This window comes from Chelonia mydas, chromosome 7, assembly GCF_015237465.2.
Source record: "Chelonia mydas isolate rCheMyd1 chromosome 7, rCheMyd1.pri.v2, whole genome shotgun sequence".
NCBI lineage: Eukaryota > Metazoa > Chordata > Testudines > Cheloniidae > Chelonia > Chelonia mydas.
Window position 1 is genome coordinate 112,589,080 of NC_057853.1, and position 19,126 is coordinate 112,608,205.

Below are 19,126 nucleotides of genomic sequence, written 5' to 3' on the forward strand. Positions count from 1 at the left end.
GGGTACAAATTCATTGTGCTGTGCATTCAAACAAGAGGAAAACCTTCTGAAGTTTTGGAGTTCCCTATGAAGATAGTACCGTATCTTGGTCACTAAATTAGACACGTTGCAGTGAAACTTCAGAAGCAATTTTAGCTAATTGATGACAAATGCACTCTTGAAAATATATATTACATTTCCTTATCTCACCCTGGTTCTCTGGGGTCCCTCCTTCCTCTGGTTTACAACTGAAGCAGAAAAGGGTTGGAGTCCTGGAACCTTGACAACTTTAAACAAGCCCCAATTTGCCTACTGAGAAGCCATCAATGATAAAGGTTGGAAATGAACATTATTGATAACCTTGCTGTACACATAATTCATGTGGAAAAGGAGGATCATTCTCATTCAGAAACAATTAATTTCCCCCCAGACACAATGGTTGAAAGCAACCTCAGCCTTTTAAATATGAATAAGCATAAGTTTAGAATATGCAACTATTAGCTATTCCAACATCCACAAACGATAAAGTGGGGTCTTTGTGTAAATGTCCATGGAACTTCTGAATTTAAAAGTGTCACAGTCACAGATGAGGAGTATGTGCAATTCTGGAGATTTCTATTGGCTCCAACTGAATCAGAGAGGGTAAACGAGACACGTAGTAATAACAACACTTTATAGTAAGCTTTTGGAATGCAATATTTTATTTGATTCGCCAAGCAATATACTCTACAAGTCCAATTAATGTTTAGTTCAAGATAGATGATGCAAATGCATTACCTGTACACACAGTATGTAAATGAATTAGTGGACAATATGCAATGGAAATGGACATCCAAAAATAAATTAGCTCACCGAAGTGCAGCATTGCCCTGAAACTAAACAGATTCCTTTGACATTCAATCTGCAAAAGCCTGATGATGATTTGCAAAATGTTGTTTTGATAGTGGAGGGAGCATGTGAAATGGAAAAGAACTGAACTTGTCACTGTCATCTGAATCCATCCAGTGCGGAACAAAGGGGTATTTAACTAAAATATGAACCTGACATGCTAACACTGCATTACTTTCTCAGGTTTACAAAGTAAAAATTTTTAAACTGCATTTTTAAACTTTGAGCATTTCTTATGACACCCGCAGCCTAAGTGATCCAGATAATGTAATCTAACCATCATTAGAAACCATGAAATTACAATTCCTCCGGGATGGATATTTATCTCTCTGTTACATAGAGAAAGGCGATTAATTAGTAGCTCTTTCAGTGTTTCACATTACTGTGTACTAGGGCTGATTAAAATCTAACTATAGAACCGCTATAATAGCTAACAAATAAATTGAGGAAAGTTTAGCTGGGGCAAGGAAAAGAACCTTAAAAAGAAAACTTTTTTTTTTTTTAAAGTATATCCTTTTAGAAGTAGAGCACTTCAAAGCCAAACCAGAGGCTTCCTCTAACTTCCATTGTACACTGAAATAATTACAGTTATACCATTTTACAGCAACCTTGACATTTGTGTCAAATAATTTTGAAGGTGGTAACATTAACAAAATAGACATTAAAGTTATAGGCATTATACAGCTTACATACAGAATGTGACATATGAAGTATTGGTTCAAATTACTTACTCTGAAGTGTAAATCAAAGTGCTTGGCCATCCTGGGTGTATGTGCGTGTGTACTACTCACACATACTGTATAGAATACACATACACTATCGACCAAAATCATATCTCTTGTTCACCATCACTGACTTGAATGGAATTACACAAAGGCATGTAAATTTGGCCTTTGCGCATGTGTGTATTTCCAAGGGTTTCACACATGACAAACAAATTTAGGTACCTTAAATTCCGGGTGAATTAACTTACACACCTTAGAGGTGCATGATTTTCAAAAGGCACTTTCTGAAAATATTGAAGGTGTTTGTAGTCAGGCAGCTCAAGAATTGATGAATCTAAGATCAGCAGTGGCTTTTGAAAATCTGTCCATATTTTAGATGTGTATATATACACACACACACCCACACATGGTCTGGAGGAGCAGTGTGATAAAACTTTAAAAGGGAATCCAAACCTGTCTGGGGAAACAGTGGACTTTTTTTTTTTTTTTTTTTTTTTAACTTGGACCAGGGAAACAAAAGGTTGGATTGGCTAATGTGAACCCAGAAGTCCCATTCAAAAAAATCCCCAATCTGCCTCAGCAAATGCTTCTGAATTTTATATCAGAACAGATCACACCCAGCTGTATTGCTCATGCACTCTGTTTTGTGGTGGGTAAATGCAGCGGAATTACTAGAGAGACCTTTAAAACAAAGTGTAAAAAAGGGGAAAGGACACCTTATCTTCTGTTCCCAATCCCAAATAACTGAACCAATGATTCCTAACCCTCTCTATTGGGGCATGTATTGTGTATATACTGCTCTCTTCTGGCTGCCTATACAAATTTTAATATGCAAAATATTATTAAAAAGTCAAATAAAAGGCTGCGTAAACTGAGGGTAATGGAGTCATCTTCATGGCCTTGTAGCTAAAATGTGACCCTCACTCTACTCTTTCATAATTCACCTCCAACACAAGTAAACAGGAACTCCTTCAATATTTCGTTATGTTTTCCTATATACCTAGCACAGCTTTAGGGTGCCTGGAGTTGATGTTTGGTGGCAGGAGCACGGCACCTCATATTTATCAAGCTGGAGATAAACAGAGCTCTGGATTGAAGGCAAGTACAAGACAAACAGTACAAGGTAAACAATACTGTTAATACAAATGACTTTGTGCACTTAGCTATTTTTTACCTTAACCAATAGCTGAATTTCATATTCTTAGCAGATGTAGCAAGGACAGCTAAAATAAGTACAGAAGATTTCAGAAAAGCACACATGCTCACACTCGCAACAACCAGTGTAAGATCCAAATTGTTGACGCCATCATTCACAGTGTATTTTGGGGGAGTTCTCTGGCCTGTGTTATACAGGAGGTCAGACTACATGATCACAATGGTCCCTTCTGGTCTTGGAATCTATGAAAATAACTTTCAGCGGATCTGGTTTCCTCTATTGCAGCGGCAAGAGGAAGGACAATTTAAGCGATAGTCCAAAATTTAGAATTTACCTACAGACCAGATCATGAAAATCCTTACTCTGTTTTGCCCAGTCAAAACTCCCCCTGATCTTAATGGGAGAAAGTACGTCAAGGTTTGGCTCTATCAAAAGAGGAACAAACAACTGAACCGTTCCCGTGCTAATTTGTCACATTCTCTATTTTATGTCTCTTCTTTAATGGGAATATTATCCAATCCAGAGGATTAACATAATACCTACTTATAGTGCCACTTAGGCCCTATTTTGACATCTTCACTCGGGATTTAAGTGGCACAAGGGGTTTGTGCTGAGGTTCTCTGCATAGAGAAAGAATTTTACCCTAAGTGTGGGACCTGGTATTTTCAGGGCAGGAGTAGAGTTCTGATGCCATGTGTGTGAGAAACACTAGTGTGCTTCCTTTGCTAGAACAGAGGAAAAACAACCTTCTGCCTGGTGTAGAGATATCTGTGACAATTAATTCTTGAGTTTCCAGAGAGGCTCTAAGAAACTGCAGGCAGAGCAGACAAGTTTCAAGCCATGTATCAAAACACTTCAAGACAGAGGAAACAACATACAGGCTCAGAAAGAACATCTATCTTTGAGTCTCCAGATCTTGTCAATACCAAAAACGCTGTTAAAAATCAGTAGAACGGAATCCATTAGGCTTTTACCAATTCTTGTTTGATATTTATTTCAAGCATGACCATCCTGTGTGTAATAAGGTAGAATATATACACTTTGCACTTACTCAGCACGTTTCATCCAAGGATCCCAAAGCACTTTACAAACACATTAAGCTTCAGAATACCCCTGTGAGGTAGGTGAGTACTATAACAACAGATGGATAAACTGAGGCAAAGAGTAGGCTTTGTGACTTGCCCATGGTCACACAATATGTCAGTAGCAGACTCAGAACTAGAATGTCAGAACCTCCCTCAGCACTAGCAGTAGACACAGTCCATCCCGTAGACAGGTCAGGTAGATCATAATCCAAATTTTCAAAAGTGTCCATTAATTTTGGCTGCCCAACCTGAGATACCTAGACCCTGATTTTCAGAGGTGCTGAGAAGCTGCAGTGCAACCTAAGGTAATGCGTACAAGACAAGTGTTCATCTTTAGAATTCAGGTCCATGGAATCTCAAGGCGGGTACTCTGAACCCAAAATCAGAAGGCACTCCTGAAAATGTGGATGACCAGGTCCAACCATCTGACTTCCCGAAGGTAGGTTTTTTTAGGATATTTCTGAAAAAAAAGGACCTAACTGGTTTTTATGGGATTTACCCTTCCCCCATAGAGAGTTCTGTTTTTCCACTGCAGTGAAAGGTCTTCCCTTGCTTATGGCACCATTTCTTGTTTTAACCTTCCCATTTTATGGCATTCACCAGAGTAAATACTGCTAATATAAATATTGCTAAGTAAAATAAAGGAGTTCAACTCTGAAGAGATGCACAGGTGCAGAGAGAGGTACAAAGGTTTCATGGGCACACCCTTTTCGACATTTACATCACCTGATCACATGCTGTGCCCCAGTTGGGTATTGAAGGTGCACTTGAGTGGGAGACACCCACATTCAAAAGGAGCCTTTGTTCTCTCTTGGAGCACTCTGAACTTGTTGCATACACCCTTTACCTGGCTGTTAGGTGAGACTATAATTATCTCAGTAATATATGGCTGATTCTCCACTGCCAACACCTCACATAACCAGGTATACTTGTGAGTGTCCTATGCTACCAGATCAGAATGGTGACATTTTACAGTCACTTAGAGGTGCGAGGCAATAGAGTGTCATACTGATGTGTGTGTGCGTGGACAGTATCTAGCACAGCAGAGTTCAGTCCCTCAAATGGGGCTTCTACAGGCTCTCTCAGTACAAAGAATCCATAGAAATGAATAAATACAGGCAACAAATACAGCTGGAGTGCATTTGTGCTGCTATTACATTGTTCGCTGTGGTGACAGTCATAGAGTTTAATTAATCCATTCAGCAGTCATAGTAACTTTTACTAGACAATAGGGTGATTGAACAGGTGAAGGGGCTGAATGGCGGAAGCCAACAAAATAGCAAGGGCTTGTACTTGGGCCAAAGCAAAGGTAGCTACAATGGCACTCAGAACACCATTGACATGCAGAAGCAGGGCTTATCATGTGAACATCTTGCATACAAGAAAGCAGTGAAAACCCCCTTCTCCCCCGTACAATTTTTAGCTGGGCTTTTTGAAATTGTTATGAAGACACTTTTTATTTTAAATATATAAACCTTCCCCTTCCTAGCATCCCTGTATTGTAGAGTGGGTATCCAGCTAGTCATGGAGGGTCGTAAGTACCTGAATCTCTTGGAATGAGAAAGCGAAGGTTACAAAAATCTGGCTAGAACTCATGCTATCCCACGTAGGATCTCAGAATTAAACTAAGTAAATCTCCATAGAGCTGAAAACAGGGAGAGAAGGATGGGTGGTGAAGGGGAACCTCCTGTTGATGACATGGGAGTTCACATTTGCGGTTTACATTGCAGTAGAGGCCATATCAGCACAATGGCTTTACAGTCAGAGGTTTAGACAAAATTATAGGTGCTCTGGGCAAAGTGGACTATCACAAAGTTTTCCAGAGATGCCCCTCCACCTGTGGATACTTTTTTGGTCATGCAATATGACATTGACTTTGATTCCTAAGCAGTTTTTCAAACAGAAAAAGGTAATGCTGTGTGTGTGTGAGAGAGAGAGACAGAGAGAGAGAGCAGCACAGATTGAGAGTTGACTGCTCTCTCTGGATCTGTCCCCTATTGAACTCATCTGGGAAGAGATGGAGATAGAAGCAGTGGATCCCAACATTGCTGAGCTCTTACGGCCATACCTCCAGGAAAAGTCAGAGGAAATATCAGCGGACTTTCTTGAGCAACAGATCAATACAGTGCTTCCTATCAGCCAAGCAGTTATTCATGCCAAAGGCAGTTGTTTGGATGAAGGGAATGACTGAGTGCACAAGTTCACTGTATCACAGTATATGGTTTTTTTCCCCCTGTAGATGCCTTAATTATTTATGTGTGACAAATAAAATACATCACTTCAGGATGATAAAGTGGTTCTCCCTCAACGTGCATGTTTGTTTCCTGCTATATTTAGTCTAAGCATGTGCATATGTGTTGCATATGCACATATGTCACATAAGTTTATATTCACATGAACACAGATGGAGAGTCCTTTGAACAGAACCAAAGATGCCTATTGGTGGTGGAACAGATACAGCTCTTTAGGGCTTGTAATGATGACCAAAAGCCAGTGACTTGGTGGTAAAATATTCATCTGGTGTTTCCCTAGCCTCATGTGACTACGGAGATGACAATTATTATCTGAGTTAGTGCAAAGTGCCAGACTAACTTCACTGAATAGAATGGCTTTACTGGGTGATATCTCATGATGTACCACCACTTCTTATATCACCATCTCTGTGACAACACCTGGACAGGGATGCACTTCAAATTGGTTAGTCTCTAAGGTGCCACAAGTACTCCTTTTCTTTTTGCGAATACAGACTAACACGGCTGTTACTCTGAAACCTGTCAAATACTATACCGTATCTCTAACCACACTGTGCATTCAAATGTATAGAATAAGAAGAGAACAAAGATGGGTTATTATAAACCAAAGAAAGCATAACATGTATTTTGCTTTTGACTATTTCCGTGATAGATTTTACCATCCTGAAATTATACATATATTTATAAAGTTTGAATTTTCTTCCTACCATAATAGGATTATTTACCATCAAAACCTGAAACTACACACACAAATAAAAATAAATATTTTTCCTATAAAAAGTAACACTAACTTTTAGCTTCTTGAACCCAAATTCTTCAAACTACATATTCCATAAAAAATCTCCAAGCAGATGATAGGCTGTTGACAGGCTAGAATCGCAACTATGTAAGTCATGACCACAGTCAACAATTTCCTTATTGGTAATTCCTGTATAGCTCCTTCCCCCAAAGAAAGTCCTGTCCAGATTTTGAAATTTGAATGGTGCATTTCAAAACAAAAAAAAGGACAAGAATTATTTGTATTTGGGTGTGTACAAAAAGTGGTTAATTTGTGATTATGTCAAAAAAAAAGTGGACATAAATATTTATGATTGGAAATTTCATTATTTAAAATTATTCTATAGATTTGCTAGTAACTCCAAGATGAACTGCCTGCTGTACAGGTTGCAAATTAAGTACAATTATTTTTCTCTTCTGCACTTGAATATAACTCACAGCTAAAGTCATTTAAAGGGGTTAACATCAACCTTAATTAAATATTAAAGTGTGCCTGTACCTGCTGCTATTGTTGCCCTTAGAATAAGATATAACCTATTTTTGACAAGTTTTCATCTTTCTCTGTGGAAGACGCTACATGAAACCAAATCAGTGGCAAAGAGGAGGGTAATGAATAATCTATTTCATATTCCAACAGTACCCAGAGCTCCGAGTGGAAAAATATTCAGTCAGATGATAGCATGAGGCTGCTGAGGTACCACATGACGCAGCTAATGTTTAAATAATAATAATAATAAAAAAGCGATAAACAAATCATTAGCCCTTAACAGTTGTTTAATGCAATTTGTTAATGAACGTAATGGTGGGGACTAATAATGAAAGAAAATAAAAACGTCTAAATAGGCGCCAAGTTGCCAGTGATGCTCAATTATTTCCTTGTCAAGTTTTTATGATTTAATGAGCTCCTCTGGGACTGACGGCTGTCAGTCAGTCGTGACTTTTTGACACCATTACAACTTCAAATACAGCAGCAGGCAGGCTGTTTTCCTCGGATTTGAAATACTGAAATGATCTGACAGGTTTAAAGAAAAGATGTGCAAAAAAAAAAAAAAAAAAGAGAGAGAGAGAGAGTGTTGCTATTTCTTTCTTTCTTTCTCTTTCCCTTTTTTTTTTTTCTATGGGGCACACAATCTCTGGATGCTGTTTGGTAATGAAAACCCAATCACAGAGGTCATTATCTGATGAGGGTTTTTTTGGAACTGGCAGGTTTTTTCCCCCTTTATTTCTTTACTTAATGATAACCCTCAATGGGTTTGCCCCGCATGGGATGGTCAGAGCCGCACAATTTTGTTCACCATTAATTTCAGCCTTTGAAGCTCAGTGCTCTGAAGCAGCAGCAAAGAAAACCCCCCACCAAGCTGGCTCCAAAATAAGACAATCCAGCCTGCCTTAAACAGAATAGCAAATGGCCTTCCATCCCAGAGATGGGAACTGACGTCAGTCATGCTACATTTTCTGATATTTTTCCCAAAACGTATAGCATTTAAAACTCTTTAAAACTTAAGCGTCTTTAATTAAATTGCTTTTGATTTTGGATCAGCATAGACTTAGTTTATTGATTCCACTAGTGGAACTGTTTAGTGAGTATGAATTTTACTCACAGCAGCATGCATGTGTTTTAATTTGTCATTTTCGACAAAGACTTGAAACATTAAGAACGTTTTACTCTCTGAGATTTACATTTGTAAGTACTTAGATTCACACATAGATCCACTAAAGACGTGACAAAAGTGGTTCAGGGGAAGTCTGAACCTGGTGGGGGGAAGGTGTTACTCTACCGGTGGGTATTTTGCTTCTCATGTATTATAGCACCAACCCACTGTGCAGCTGACTAGTTCCAACTACGCTCTTAATCCAAGTCACAAAATGTCCACAGAAATAAACGTGCTCAACCTGTTCATTTCCAGAGCAGGTGAAAATGTAAAAACGACCAATGGGACCATATTTTGAGGACCATAACATACTGATCCCAAGACACTTGAGCATTCGTTTATATTTACATCGTTAAGCAGGTGTCGGGGCCGTATGAATGAGACGGTGGCATGAAAAGTGCAGTGAGTCACGCTAATCCGGAGTAAAGCTAGTCTGGTATTTTCTTTGTCCCTTGTTCCTTTCCCAATGGGGATAACTGATGAGATCCCAAACTCCAAATTTATACGGAGGCTGCGGGATCCAATTACCACTGAGCATTTTTGGTGATACCAGCAGGTGCCTAAGTGGAGTGCACAGCCCAGTCGCAGGCCTCATTTAAGTAGCTTTGAACAGATTCCCCCCACAATAATCACTGAAACAATACCACGTGTCAGAGGAGCAGCCATGTTAGTTTGTATCCGCAAAAAGAACAGGAGGACTTGTGGCACCTTAGACACTAACAAATTTATTTGAGCATAAGCTTTCGTGGGCTACAGCTCACTTCATCAATACCAGGAATGTCCAGTAAGTGGAAGGAGTTTAATATTTGCTTCTTGTTTGTTTTAGATTTACAGTAGTTTGTCATTCAGATAAAAGATTTATGGAAATATGCACCTCCCACCTCCTTGAATAAATACCCATTAATGCTGGCCAGTTTTCCCCTTCACCCCCTGTCCATGTCCCACGTCACATGAACTTAGTTTCACACCATTACTAGAAGATAAAGGCTGAAGTTCTCCTCACACAGCACTAAATGATTTATCTGACTACATGCATGCTCTAACCGGTTTCAATAAGTACTATTTCTCTAGTGAATCTTTCCATCGTTCATATCGTTACTGTGCTTTGACAGGCTTATTTATGTTGGTAAAATCAAGGGTGTTTCAACCAAGTTATTTGTTTCTATGTAGAAAAGACAGTCAACATGTTTCGGGCCAAATTCTGTTCTCAGTTGTTTGAGCAGGGATAACATGGGAATCAACGGTGTCTTCACAGATATGTCCAAAGGCAGAATCTCTGAGTTTCCAAAGGCACAAAAGGAAGTTAGGAGCTCTAGTCCCATTAACTTCCAAAGGGGTTGGGTACCTAAACTGCCCTTTGTTCCTTTGAAAATCTCCTCCTAAAATATTTTATGGCTTAGGTTCAAGGGCTCACAAACTCTCTAGATTCATAAAATTTGTAATGGATTACATATAATGAGTTAAAACGTGATCATGCAAAATCTTTTACTGCATTACCAGAAAACTACCTTTGCTAGAGCTATGAACATGTTTATAAACAAAAGGAACTAGATGCCTCTGCCAAAGAGACAAAGCCAACAGGATGGAAACACACATTCCATTTACACACTAATCTCCTATTAGATGAAGCTTTTATACAATATATCAGTGAACAACATTTGTTAGTATAAATTAACATTTTCACACTTTCTATTTAAAAAGTCAGTGATAAGTTTGAATTCAATTCATTAAAAATGTTTTCTGCACATGAACTCATTTTCATACCCATACTTAAAATCCTTAATTCTGTTTGCATTTAATGTAATTCTATTGTATTTGTTACTGAAATATTGATCTAGGTTCTCTCTGCAGCTGGAAAATAACAGATAAGTATTTTTACACATCTTTAAAATAGACTACTGGTTGTTTTTTTACCAGAATATATCTTAGCATTGGAACAATGCAAAGCTGATTCAATACTATGTGCCATGGTCACTATTAAACGTTGGGCAAGTAATGCACATATCATAGTTGGGACTTGGTGCAAATGGAAATGTTTCTACTAGTAAAGAAAGTTGATGTGCAAAATTGTGTCAGATAAAGTAGTAGGTTCACATCAGGTATTAAACACCCTCTGACATGAGGTGATGTCTTTTTTAAAATTAACTACTTAACATTTATTATGGACACTTATGAACAGGAATGGCTCACATGGGACAGTTTCACTTTCTACATCATTTGGTTTCTGCTTTACTCATATTCTTTGATGTCACAGAAGATCAGATACTGCTAGATATTTATATACCCAACACAAGACAAGAAAAGAAAAGTGTGGAGACACTTTCCCCTGCCCCAAACTCTTGCAACTTACAAATGAATCACCTGGTGTGAAATTTGACACACATTAATTCTCCTTAGTTATGTTTTTTATATTAAAAGCCATATACGAAGATTCCAAAAACATTCATTTTAAGGAAAAAAACAAGGGAAAAACGAATCCACATACAATCAATAATACAAGATATTTTTACGCTACTTGCACCTGAGTTGAACAGCGGCAAAGACAGGGACATTCTGTCAGTGCAAGAGAGTGATTCATGTGACCACTTTGTCTTAATTACTCAGAACAAGCAGTTTGTTGCTGTTTAGTGAAGAACCAAGATATCAGTGTCTCTTGACAGAAAAATAAATAGCCATCAGGATGGTGAAGAAGATGATGATTGCCAAGATAACGATCAAAATCCGGTTTTGGATGATCCTGAAAAAAACAGAAAAGAAAAAGAAAAAATACAGTAAAATGAAAGAATATTTGTGAAACAATAAAAAGGTGGACCTACCTCAATCACGTATCTTGGAGATAAAACATTTGCCCACAACTTCAGCGAAGCACCTATACAGACTACTGCATATTCTGGAATGCTTTTATTTTTCCCTCTCAAGTTCTAATGTTTCTAAGTATTTCCTGATGCAGCTGTTAGAAACAGTTCTTAATCTAAACAAATTAATAATCTGATCACACAGCACGTTACAATTCACTTTTAACTTGTTTAAACAATTAAATAATAAATCGTGATATAATCCAAGCAGGGCAGGGTGGTCTGTAATCAAAAATACACTAATGACCCTTAAACCAATATGTAACCTTTGCGATGTTTCTTTCTCTCTCTCTCTCTCTCTCGTTTCCTGAACAATTTGCTTATTTTCAGGGGATTTTGCCATTAAGGTACAAGATTCCAAGGAAACATATGTCAGTGAGGTACTTACTTGTATCAAAATACCAAGGGAGAAGAATAAAAGATAGTTTTGAAGAAAAGGATGATATAAAGAAGCAAGTGTCAAACTGTGAAGCTTATGTTATAAAAGCCTCATCTGTCTCTGTAGCATACATTCACTTACGGTAATAGGCAAATGTTACATTTACCGTGTAGTAAAAAGATGGAAATCAGTAATAATAAAAAAGATGCCAGAAGAACAAACACCTAATATCATTCAAACATTTGTTGGGAACAACCCCTCTTGTAAAAACAGAAATTGCATCATTTTAGATTCTACTTGAAATTAAGTGCTCAATTTTATATATATAATACACACAAATATACATATATTTGTAAATTTAACAATGAAGACTATAATTTGGATCCATCTGGCATAAGGCTTGGATTTTAAATATTTCACAATATTGTTTCCCCTTTCGACGGAAGCACAATATTTCCAGAAGCCCCTCACGCAGCAGGAACTTTTGCAAAACATACTTGGATGTAACACATCATCTGAATGGGCTATAAATAGTGAAGGAGGAAAAACCCCAACCACCCTGTTCATTTTAGTTTCTTTTGCTGGGTCAACAACTGCAAAAAGAAAATAAATGTCCAGCCAAAGAAGAAACATGCACTAAGAAGAGGTACAGCATGCTTTGCGATACGTTAAACTCACTCTAGTGCCCAAATTTGAAAGGGGATGGCAATGCAGTTTGTTAAAGTAAAAATGTGATAGGTAAGAGGAGAGTCCAGAGAGTAGAGGGGAGTTTTCCTTGCTAAATGATTTTTGTTTGAGCCTGAGTGGATATACATAGAGTATGTACTGAAAAGTATAAATATATAAGGATGCAAGTTTAATCGACTTCAGCTCCCTCCTTACTCACCCCCACTTTAAAAAAAAAAAAAAAAAAAAGCAAATGGATGGATGAAAACTGTCACATCAGACAAACACACTCCCCTGTGACACTCTAAAAGGACTAGCTCTCTATCCTCCTGACAGGTTACAAAATGATCACATTTGCTGACACATCTTCCGCAAAACTGCTTTACTGCTTGTGTCCACTTTCCTAGCAGGAGATGAATGGCCTGCTTTGTCCTCATTTATCACTTAAAGCTGAACGAAGATCTGTCTTGTTTATTTTTCCCTTCCTCACTAGAAAGGCTCAAACACAGCATTAATTCTTTTGCAATGACAGCTAATTCAAACTTAACAGGCAATATTTACTCTGCCAAAGGGATGGTGGGGCAGGGGAGAGGGGGGATTCTCACTCTTAAAAAAACATGTAACAGTCTAACAAAATAAAGCTAATTAAGGTTCTCCCTGGTTTGCAGTTCAATGTAACACCTGAACGCACAGCTTCCCTTTATGGCGGTGTGACATTCTCTCCAAAACACCTGATAACAAACGATTTGCCCAAGTGGATGCATGAAAACCAGAATATGTATTTACTCAGTCACCCTCATCAGTCCTGAAAAGAAACTCAGCAAAATTGAAACTCAGCAGTGAAATAGATTAAAAGCATGAAAACTCTTAAAAAATTCTGCCTTAAGTAATATACAGTACAGCTGGGTTGACAACCATTTTATTTGTGGGATGAGGGCTCCAAGGCATCCATAATGCTAATTTACAAAGGATTAACTGTGGGTGAAACTTGCTTAATCTAACGCATAGTTAGGCAAATGCATACATAACATACTGAATGCTTAAATCATCTACTCGTATCTGGCCTAATTAATTTTGTTTCATCATTTCAGGCTGAGATAAATAAATAAATAAAATGATCCTTCCCAAAGTCTTATGTCTGATTCTCCAGCTGCACACCTGACTGCAAGATTACTTAATCTGCACCCGTGTCTCTAAAATCCTCCTCACAAGGACACTGAGCTATACATGCAGCCACCTGTATCTATCTGATAATTAAAGGTTCAGTTTAAGTGTGAGTCTAGGAAATACATATCAAAGTTCAATTTCTAGGAATCTGAATTACTCTGCTCAGTGCAGCAAAAAAAAAAAAAAAAGTTAAGAGGAACAATTTAATCATCAAATAGGATGGATGTTATCAAAAGACTCCTCCACTGAAGCATTATATAGTTTTACTAGCCAAGTCTACAGTTAAAGAGTCATTTTATATATTTTTTTTAAATGCTGGGTTCGACTGTTTTACTTTCAAATGCACAAATAAAGTTCAACCAAATGCAGAGTACCAGGAGGACAGGGCTGCAAAGAAAATGGATGAAGAGGTGTTGCAGCAACAGGACAACATTGTGGAGGGGTTAGAGAACAGGGAACATGCTGAAGTCTGGATCCGGTCACTGTGGCTCAGACTGAGAACACAACGTCTGGGCGTCAGCACGTTTCAGAGTCAATAAGCAAGGGCAGTCCTTCAGAGTAAAGAAAAAATCAAGTGGAAAGGGGGGTTTGAGTGATACCACGTAGTCATGCCAGCTCACAGTGGTAGAACAATGGTTGGCATTGGCAGGACCCATCTGTAGAGGAGCCTACTGTACTGTCACAGCCAGACACTGCCAGTGGGTATTGCTGTAGGCAACACAGCAAGGAATTTAAGGTGGGGGAGGGAACAATACTACCAAAGGGGGAAAAATGGGGCTCAACATCTGCTGCCAAAAAACCAAAAGGCTAATAAATTAGCATGGCAAAATTGATATGCTAACTTTTATCTCTATTACCTTACACGCAACTAAATCTACTGAATGAGGAGCCCAGAGCCGCCTTTGAAAATGCAAAGCATGTTTACAGGGTAAATAATTTAAGAAAGAATATACACTTGAAAGAAGACACCCACTGAAACATCCATGCCTAAAATGCCTGAAGGCAAAAACTTGTGCATTTGCATGCTGCATTTTATTAAGTAAGCGCACTGTAGTTTTAAAAGAATGCATGGCCAAATTAAGAGGAATGTGTGATTGAAACATCAAGGATTCCTCAAGTTTACATTATGAATCACAGTGCTGTTATACTCGATGAATTAACCATTTACTTGATGTAGCTCATGGGCTGAATTCATTGCTATAGATCTGCATATTTGAGTGAGTTAGGAGCTAACTTCTGTGGTTTCATTCATATTTGAAACTATAAGAACACGTGGTACGTGCAATGATTCTACTTTTTGTTCAACAAACGTCCCATCAAGTGGAAGTGGGACCAGTTCCAAACATTTGGGTTTGAAATGACAGAGAAATTATCAGCTACAGTTTAATGGGACAGTAAATTGCTGGGGGATGTTTACAGGAAGGTAGGAACATCATGCTGAACAAACCAAGCTAAAATATTTACACTTACAGTGCGCCCACTTCTGCCAAGTTCCCCACTCCTCTGTTTTGAAAGGCCTGACCTTTCCCCTGTGTTTGGTCACAACGCCTAACCTCTGAGCGAAAAGCCTCCCTGAGGCTCCCTTTGGAGCCAATGCCAACTTTGTTCTGTGAGTTGATGAACGACATAGTCAGCTTTCCATCCTAGAGGTCGAGAGGATCACCTCTGAGATGCACCCAATATCCACTGGTCTGGCGAACAAGCCCTACCATCCATTTCCAAACATTGCCGCCTTCTGCACATCAGTACACCATGATCCCACCATGACACAAATTGTATTGCTTTATACATTTAAAAAAATTCTCTCCTCTGTATCGCTACACAAACACACACACAATGGCTCTAACTCTGTTTGTGATATGTTTAGATCTGCTCTGTATAAACACAAAGCAGCTCCAAAATAAGCTATTGCAAACCTTACATGAAGGATGCCAACTGTGTTTAAACCTTTTTATAAAACGGGATTCATTAGCAGGGGAGTGCACGACATCTATATGGGTTCAGCCTGATGTCTTGCACATGCCTTACTGCCTGATTGACCAGCACTGAATAATGATGCCTTGCCACTAAGCACTGATGGTACAATAACAATTGTCATGAAAATTAGCAATCATGGGTAACGGATTACAAATATGGAACACAAATGAGCGAGTGCAGACTCTGGATACATAAAGAACTGTGTGTGCCTAACCTGAAATAATGAAGACTACAAAACAAACATCGCAAAAAAGTTCCAGCAGAAGTTCATCTCTGACACTGCTACAAGTTAAAAAAAAATTATATATAAACAGCTTTGGGGATCAGCTAGCACACATTCATTACAACACAGGGCTGTATCTTGAAAGAAAAGCCTTAAAAACCAGTATCCTCAAGAACACAGATAGACTGATGACAAACTCAGGGCATATAATTATGCCCTGTCTCACAGCATTTCATGATAATTCATGCATTTAAGATTTAACTTGAAGTGCCTCCGATATGTTTTCTGGATGGAAGGATCCCCTCTTCATATATTGGAACACATTATATATGGCTACGTTGACTGCTTTGCCATTAAGTTTTTGGGTACCTAATTAAAGGTGACCAATAGCTATGCTTCCTGCTATTGGGGCATTGGGGCATGCAAATCAGACAGTAAGACTTTAAGTACCCAATATTCATTGACTGCTGGGATAGTGCCTGGTACAGCAGAGAAATATCTTTGTCCCGAGGACCTTACAATATAATTCAGACATGGGCAATCACAGGTAATATGCCAGGTCACCATGCAAACTCAGTGGACATATCCAGAAGAGAGCTTTGCTGAATGGCCTTGGGGAAGAAAGACATTGGGAGTGACTTGAAGAAAGGGCAGTGGCTCGATACGTGAGTTGGAGCACATGGAGTGGCATAAATGAAGATATAAAGGCCAAAGGGCCAACTACAAAGACTTGAAGAGCTCCGTGCAGTCTAAAAGCTTCCTCTTTCACCAAAACAAGTCGGTCCAATACAAGATATTACTTCACCCACCTTGTCTCTCAGATATGAAGGAAGCTAGGACAGCCCTAGTTTTCCTGTTAGTGAAGGAGATTTCATTTATGCATCTGTTTTTGAAAACATGCAAATCCAGTTAAAGGTGTCAGATTGATAAGCCTTTGGAATAGAGAATACTCTTCCTCTGTTCAACATGTACCGACTGGAATGAGACAGAGCATTGCTTCTTTGCACTGCTCCACCAATGTGCCTCAACCCTATTGTTTCCATGTCCATTCACTCCATGCTGAGATCATTAACAAAATAGCCTGTTTATGTCAACAGGATGGCAGTGGTAGTGGGGGTTTCTGGGCCACGGTCATCTGGAACTGAAGTGAGAACAACTCATTTTACACAGACCATACAGTGCTCAGAAGGGAACAACTTCTCTTCTGGCCACTGCTAGAGAAGACTCTATGCAACATGGCAACCTGGAGGTGAAAGGATCAGCATCCCATTAATCTCCCGAGCCACTCTCTTCCCCGTAACCCCTTGTTTGGGTCATCTTTATCACCTTTCACAGATTAAAAATTCAGAATACAAAACTACCATCAACAAAGACATGTTAAATCCAAGGAAACTGTCTTTGAAAAATTCCAGGCCATGATGCAAATGAAATCAAATTAACTCAAATGAAAGCGGGCACTCCTCTCTTGTGCTGCTCAACAGCAATGCATTAAGGTCACACACCAGTTGGTGTCGGGGAGAAAAAGCCATGGAACCAGTTCCTCGGAGGTATGATTGTTAGAGCGTGGTGGGAGCTGGCACTGCCTCAGCGAGCAGTAAGAACTAATGCAAGAGAATCTGGGGGAGACGTGACTCTGAAAAAGTTTCTCAGGAAGATGGGTTTTGAGTAACTGACTGTAAGGCCACGCTATTAAAAATGTTGAGTGCACCCCTCCATTTAAAAATATATATCCTTTAGTCTCACGCTTATTTTTCTTAAGCCAGTATGGCAAAGTGCCAACAAGAGTATGTCAAAAGTGTACCTGCAAGCTACACTACCATGTTTCTTAGTTGGTATCTTGATAGGAACCTTAGAAATAGCTCGAAGATGGATGGATGGATGGATGGATATGCCTTTAAAACGGTGGTGTTTTCTAGATTGCTGGGTATATATAATCCTGGTTTCCAAACAGTTAATGAACAAAAACACTTACAAATAAAGCAATTGTTACTCTAGCAGGAGCTTGTATGCAGCTAAAAAGCCTGACAAGAACATATATGATTGTGTACTGGTTCTTGTTATAAGTGTGGTTTCATTTACATTCCATGCATATTCAAGAAAATGAAAATACATGTTTTTAAAAAGAAAACTTGTACTATACCAGAGTTGAGAACAATTAAGATTAGTCTAGAAATATATATTAAGTGGAAGGAAGCAAGAAAGAAAATATGTAATATCCTTTGACTTGATTCAATTTTAATCTATAGCTTTTAGTTGTGATTAAATTGGAGATTGGGCATTACGTGGTTTATAGTATTTCCCCCTTTTCACACTACATTTGACTGGGTGTCTTTTCGTATGGGAAGTTGACTACAATTGTCTTAATAATGTTGACCTCTTTTGTAAAAAGCTGAAGGCATCTCAGCAATTGTTCCTGAAAATGTGCTATCCAAAATGTTACCACTTCATGGCACTTCTTGAATGATAGAAAAGCATATATTCATTTTTTTTCCCCAAAAGCTTTAAAAGAAAAGAAAACAATCATGGCTAAGGCCATTTGTGAGATGGCATTAAAAGAGCCTACTCTGAGACAGATAAAAATAATGAGAATCTTTCTGTCAGGAAGGATTTAGAAAATATCACTAGCATTATTAAAATTTAATTTTTTACTGTGCTTTTTGGTTTCCCCTTTTCCAGTGATAATGAGCAGGACTGCGCACCTCCACATTGCTAGGACTTGTTTTGTGCAATAAATTCAGCCTTCCAGTCTGAAGACATTTCAGACAACGATTCTGACTGCTATAGGCTTATTTTTCAACCTGTGCTGTGCTTTGAGTCTCCCTATAAAAACCAGTTCATAAGCTAATTTTCCACAAGGCCAGTGGAACAAATAAAAATCAATTTTTGCTCAACTGTTTCAGAGAAATCCTGGGAATAGCTGAGACAGAACAGTGAAAAATAAAAAGGATCGATGTATTCACAAATGGTTTACCTGATAGAGAACTATCAAATTAGTTGACAGGAGATACTCACCACTATTAGAGTGTTTTCTTTTCAGCACGTTACAGCATTTCTATTAGGGGAGTAGAAAAGCCTCTACTTTGTTATGATCTCAGACACCTCAGTTTAATAACCATACCAGGTGCCCATGCACTTCATGAAACCACAGCAGATGAAGTCAAAGTTCAACAGCACCTGCAGATCTTGCAACCAGAGGGACCCCTAAATGGAAACTGGGCTTTTCCACAGTTTTCATGATCTTGCGGAGGGTGTGAAGGTTCCTTTTTCATTGTTCACAGGGAGGCATTTATGACCTCAGGCCAACCCTGCCTAAAGGTATTTGGTCCATCAGGAAAGGAATAAAAT

General features: G+C 38.6%; 1 protein-coding gene across 6 annotated transcripts in view; it reads right to left on the reverse strand.

Annotated features, from left to right (window-relative positions):
• The window catches only part of VTI1A (vesicle transport through interaction with t-SNAREs 1A), a 356,187-nt gene that overhangs the window by 15,168 nt on the left and 321,893 nt on the right, over positions 1 to 19,126 (reverse strand). For 4 of the 6 annotated variants that reach the window (XM_037904203.2, XM_037904201.2, XM_037904211.2 and 1 more), the window contains one exon: positions 1,097 to 11,251. The exons of the other annotated variants lie outside the window; for them this stretch is intronic. In XM_037904203.2, the coding sequence (XP_037760131.1) occupies positions 11,158 to 11,251 (94 nt within the window). In that variant the 3' untranslated portion in view covers positions 1,097 to 11,157. Of the gene's footprint in view, positions 1 to 1,096; positions 11,252 to 19,126 lie in introns of those variants that run through there. 6 annotated transcript variants of the gene reach the window in all.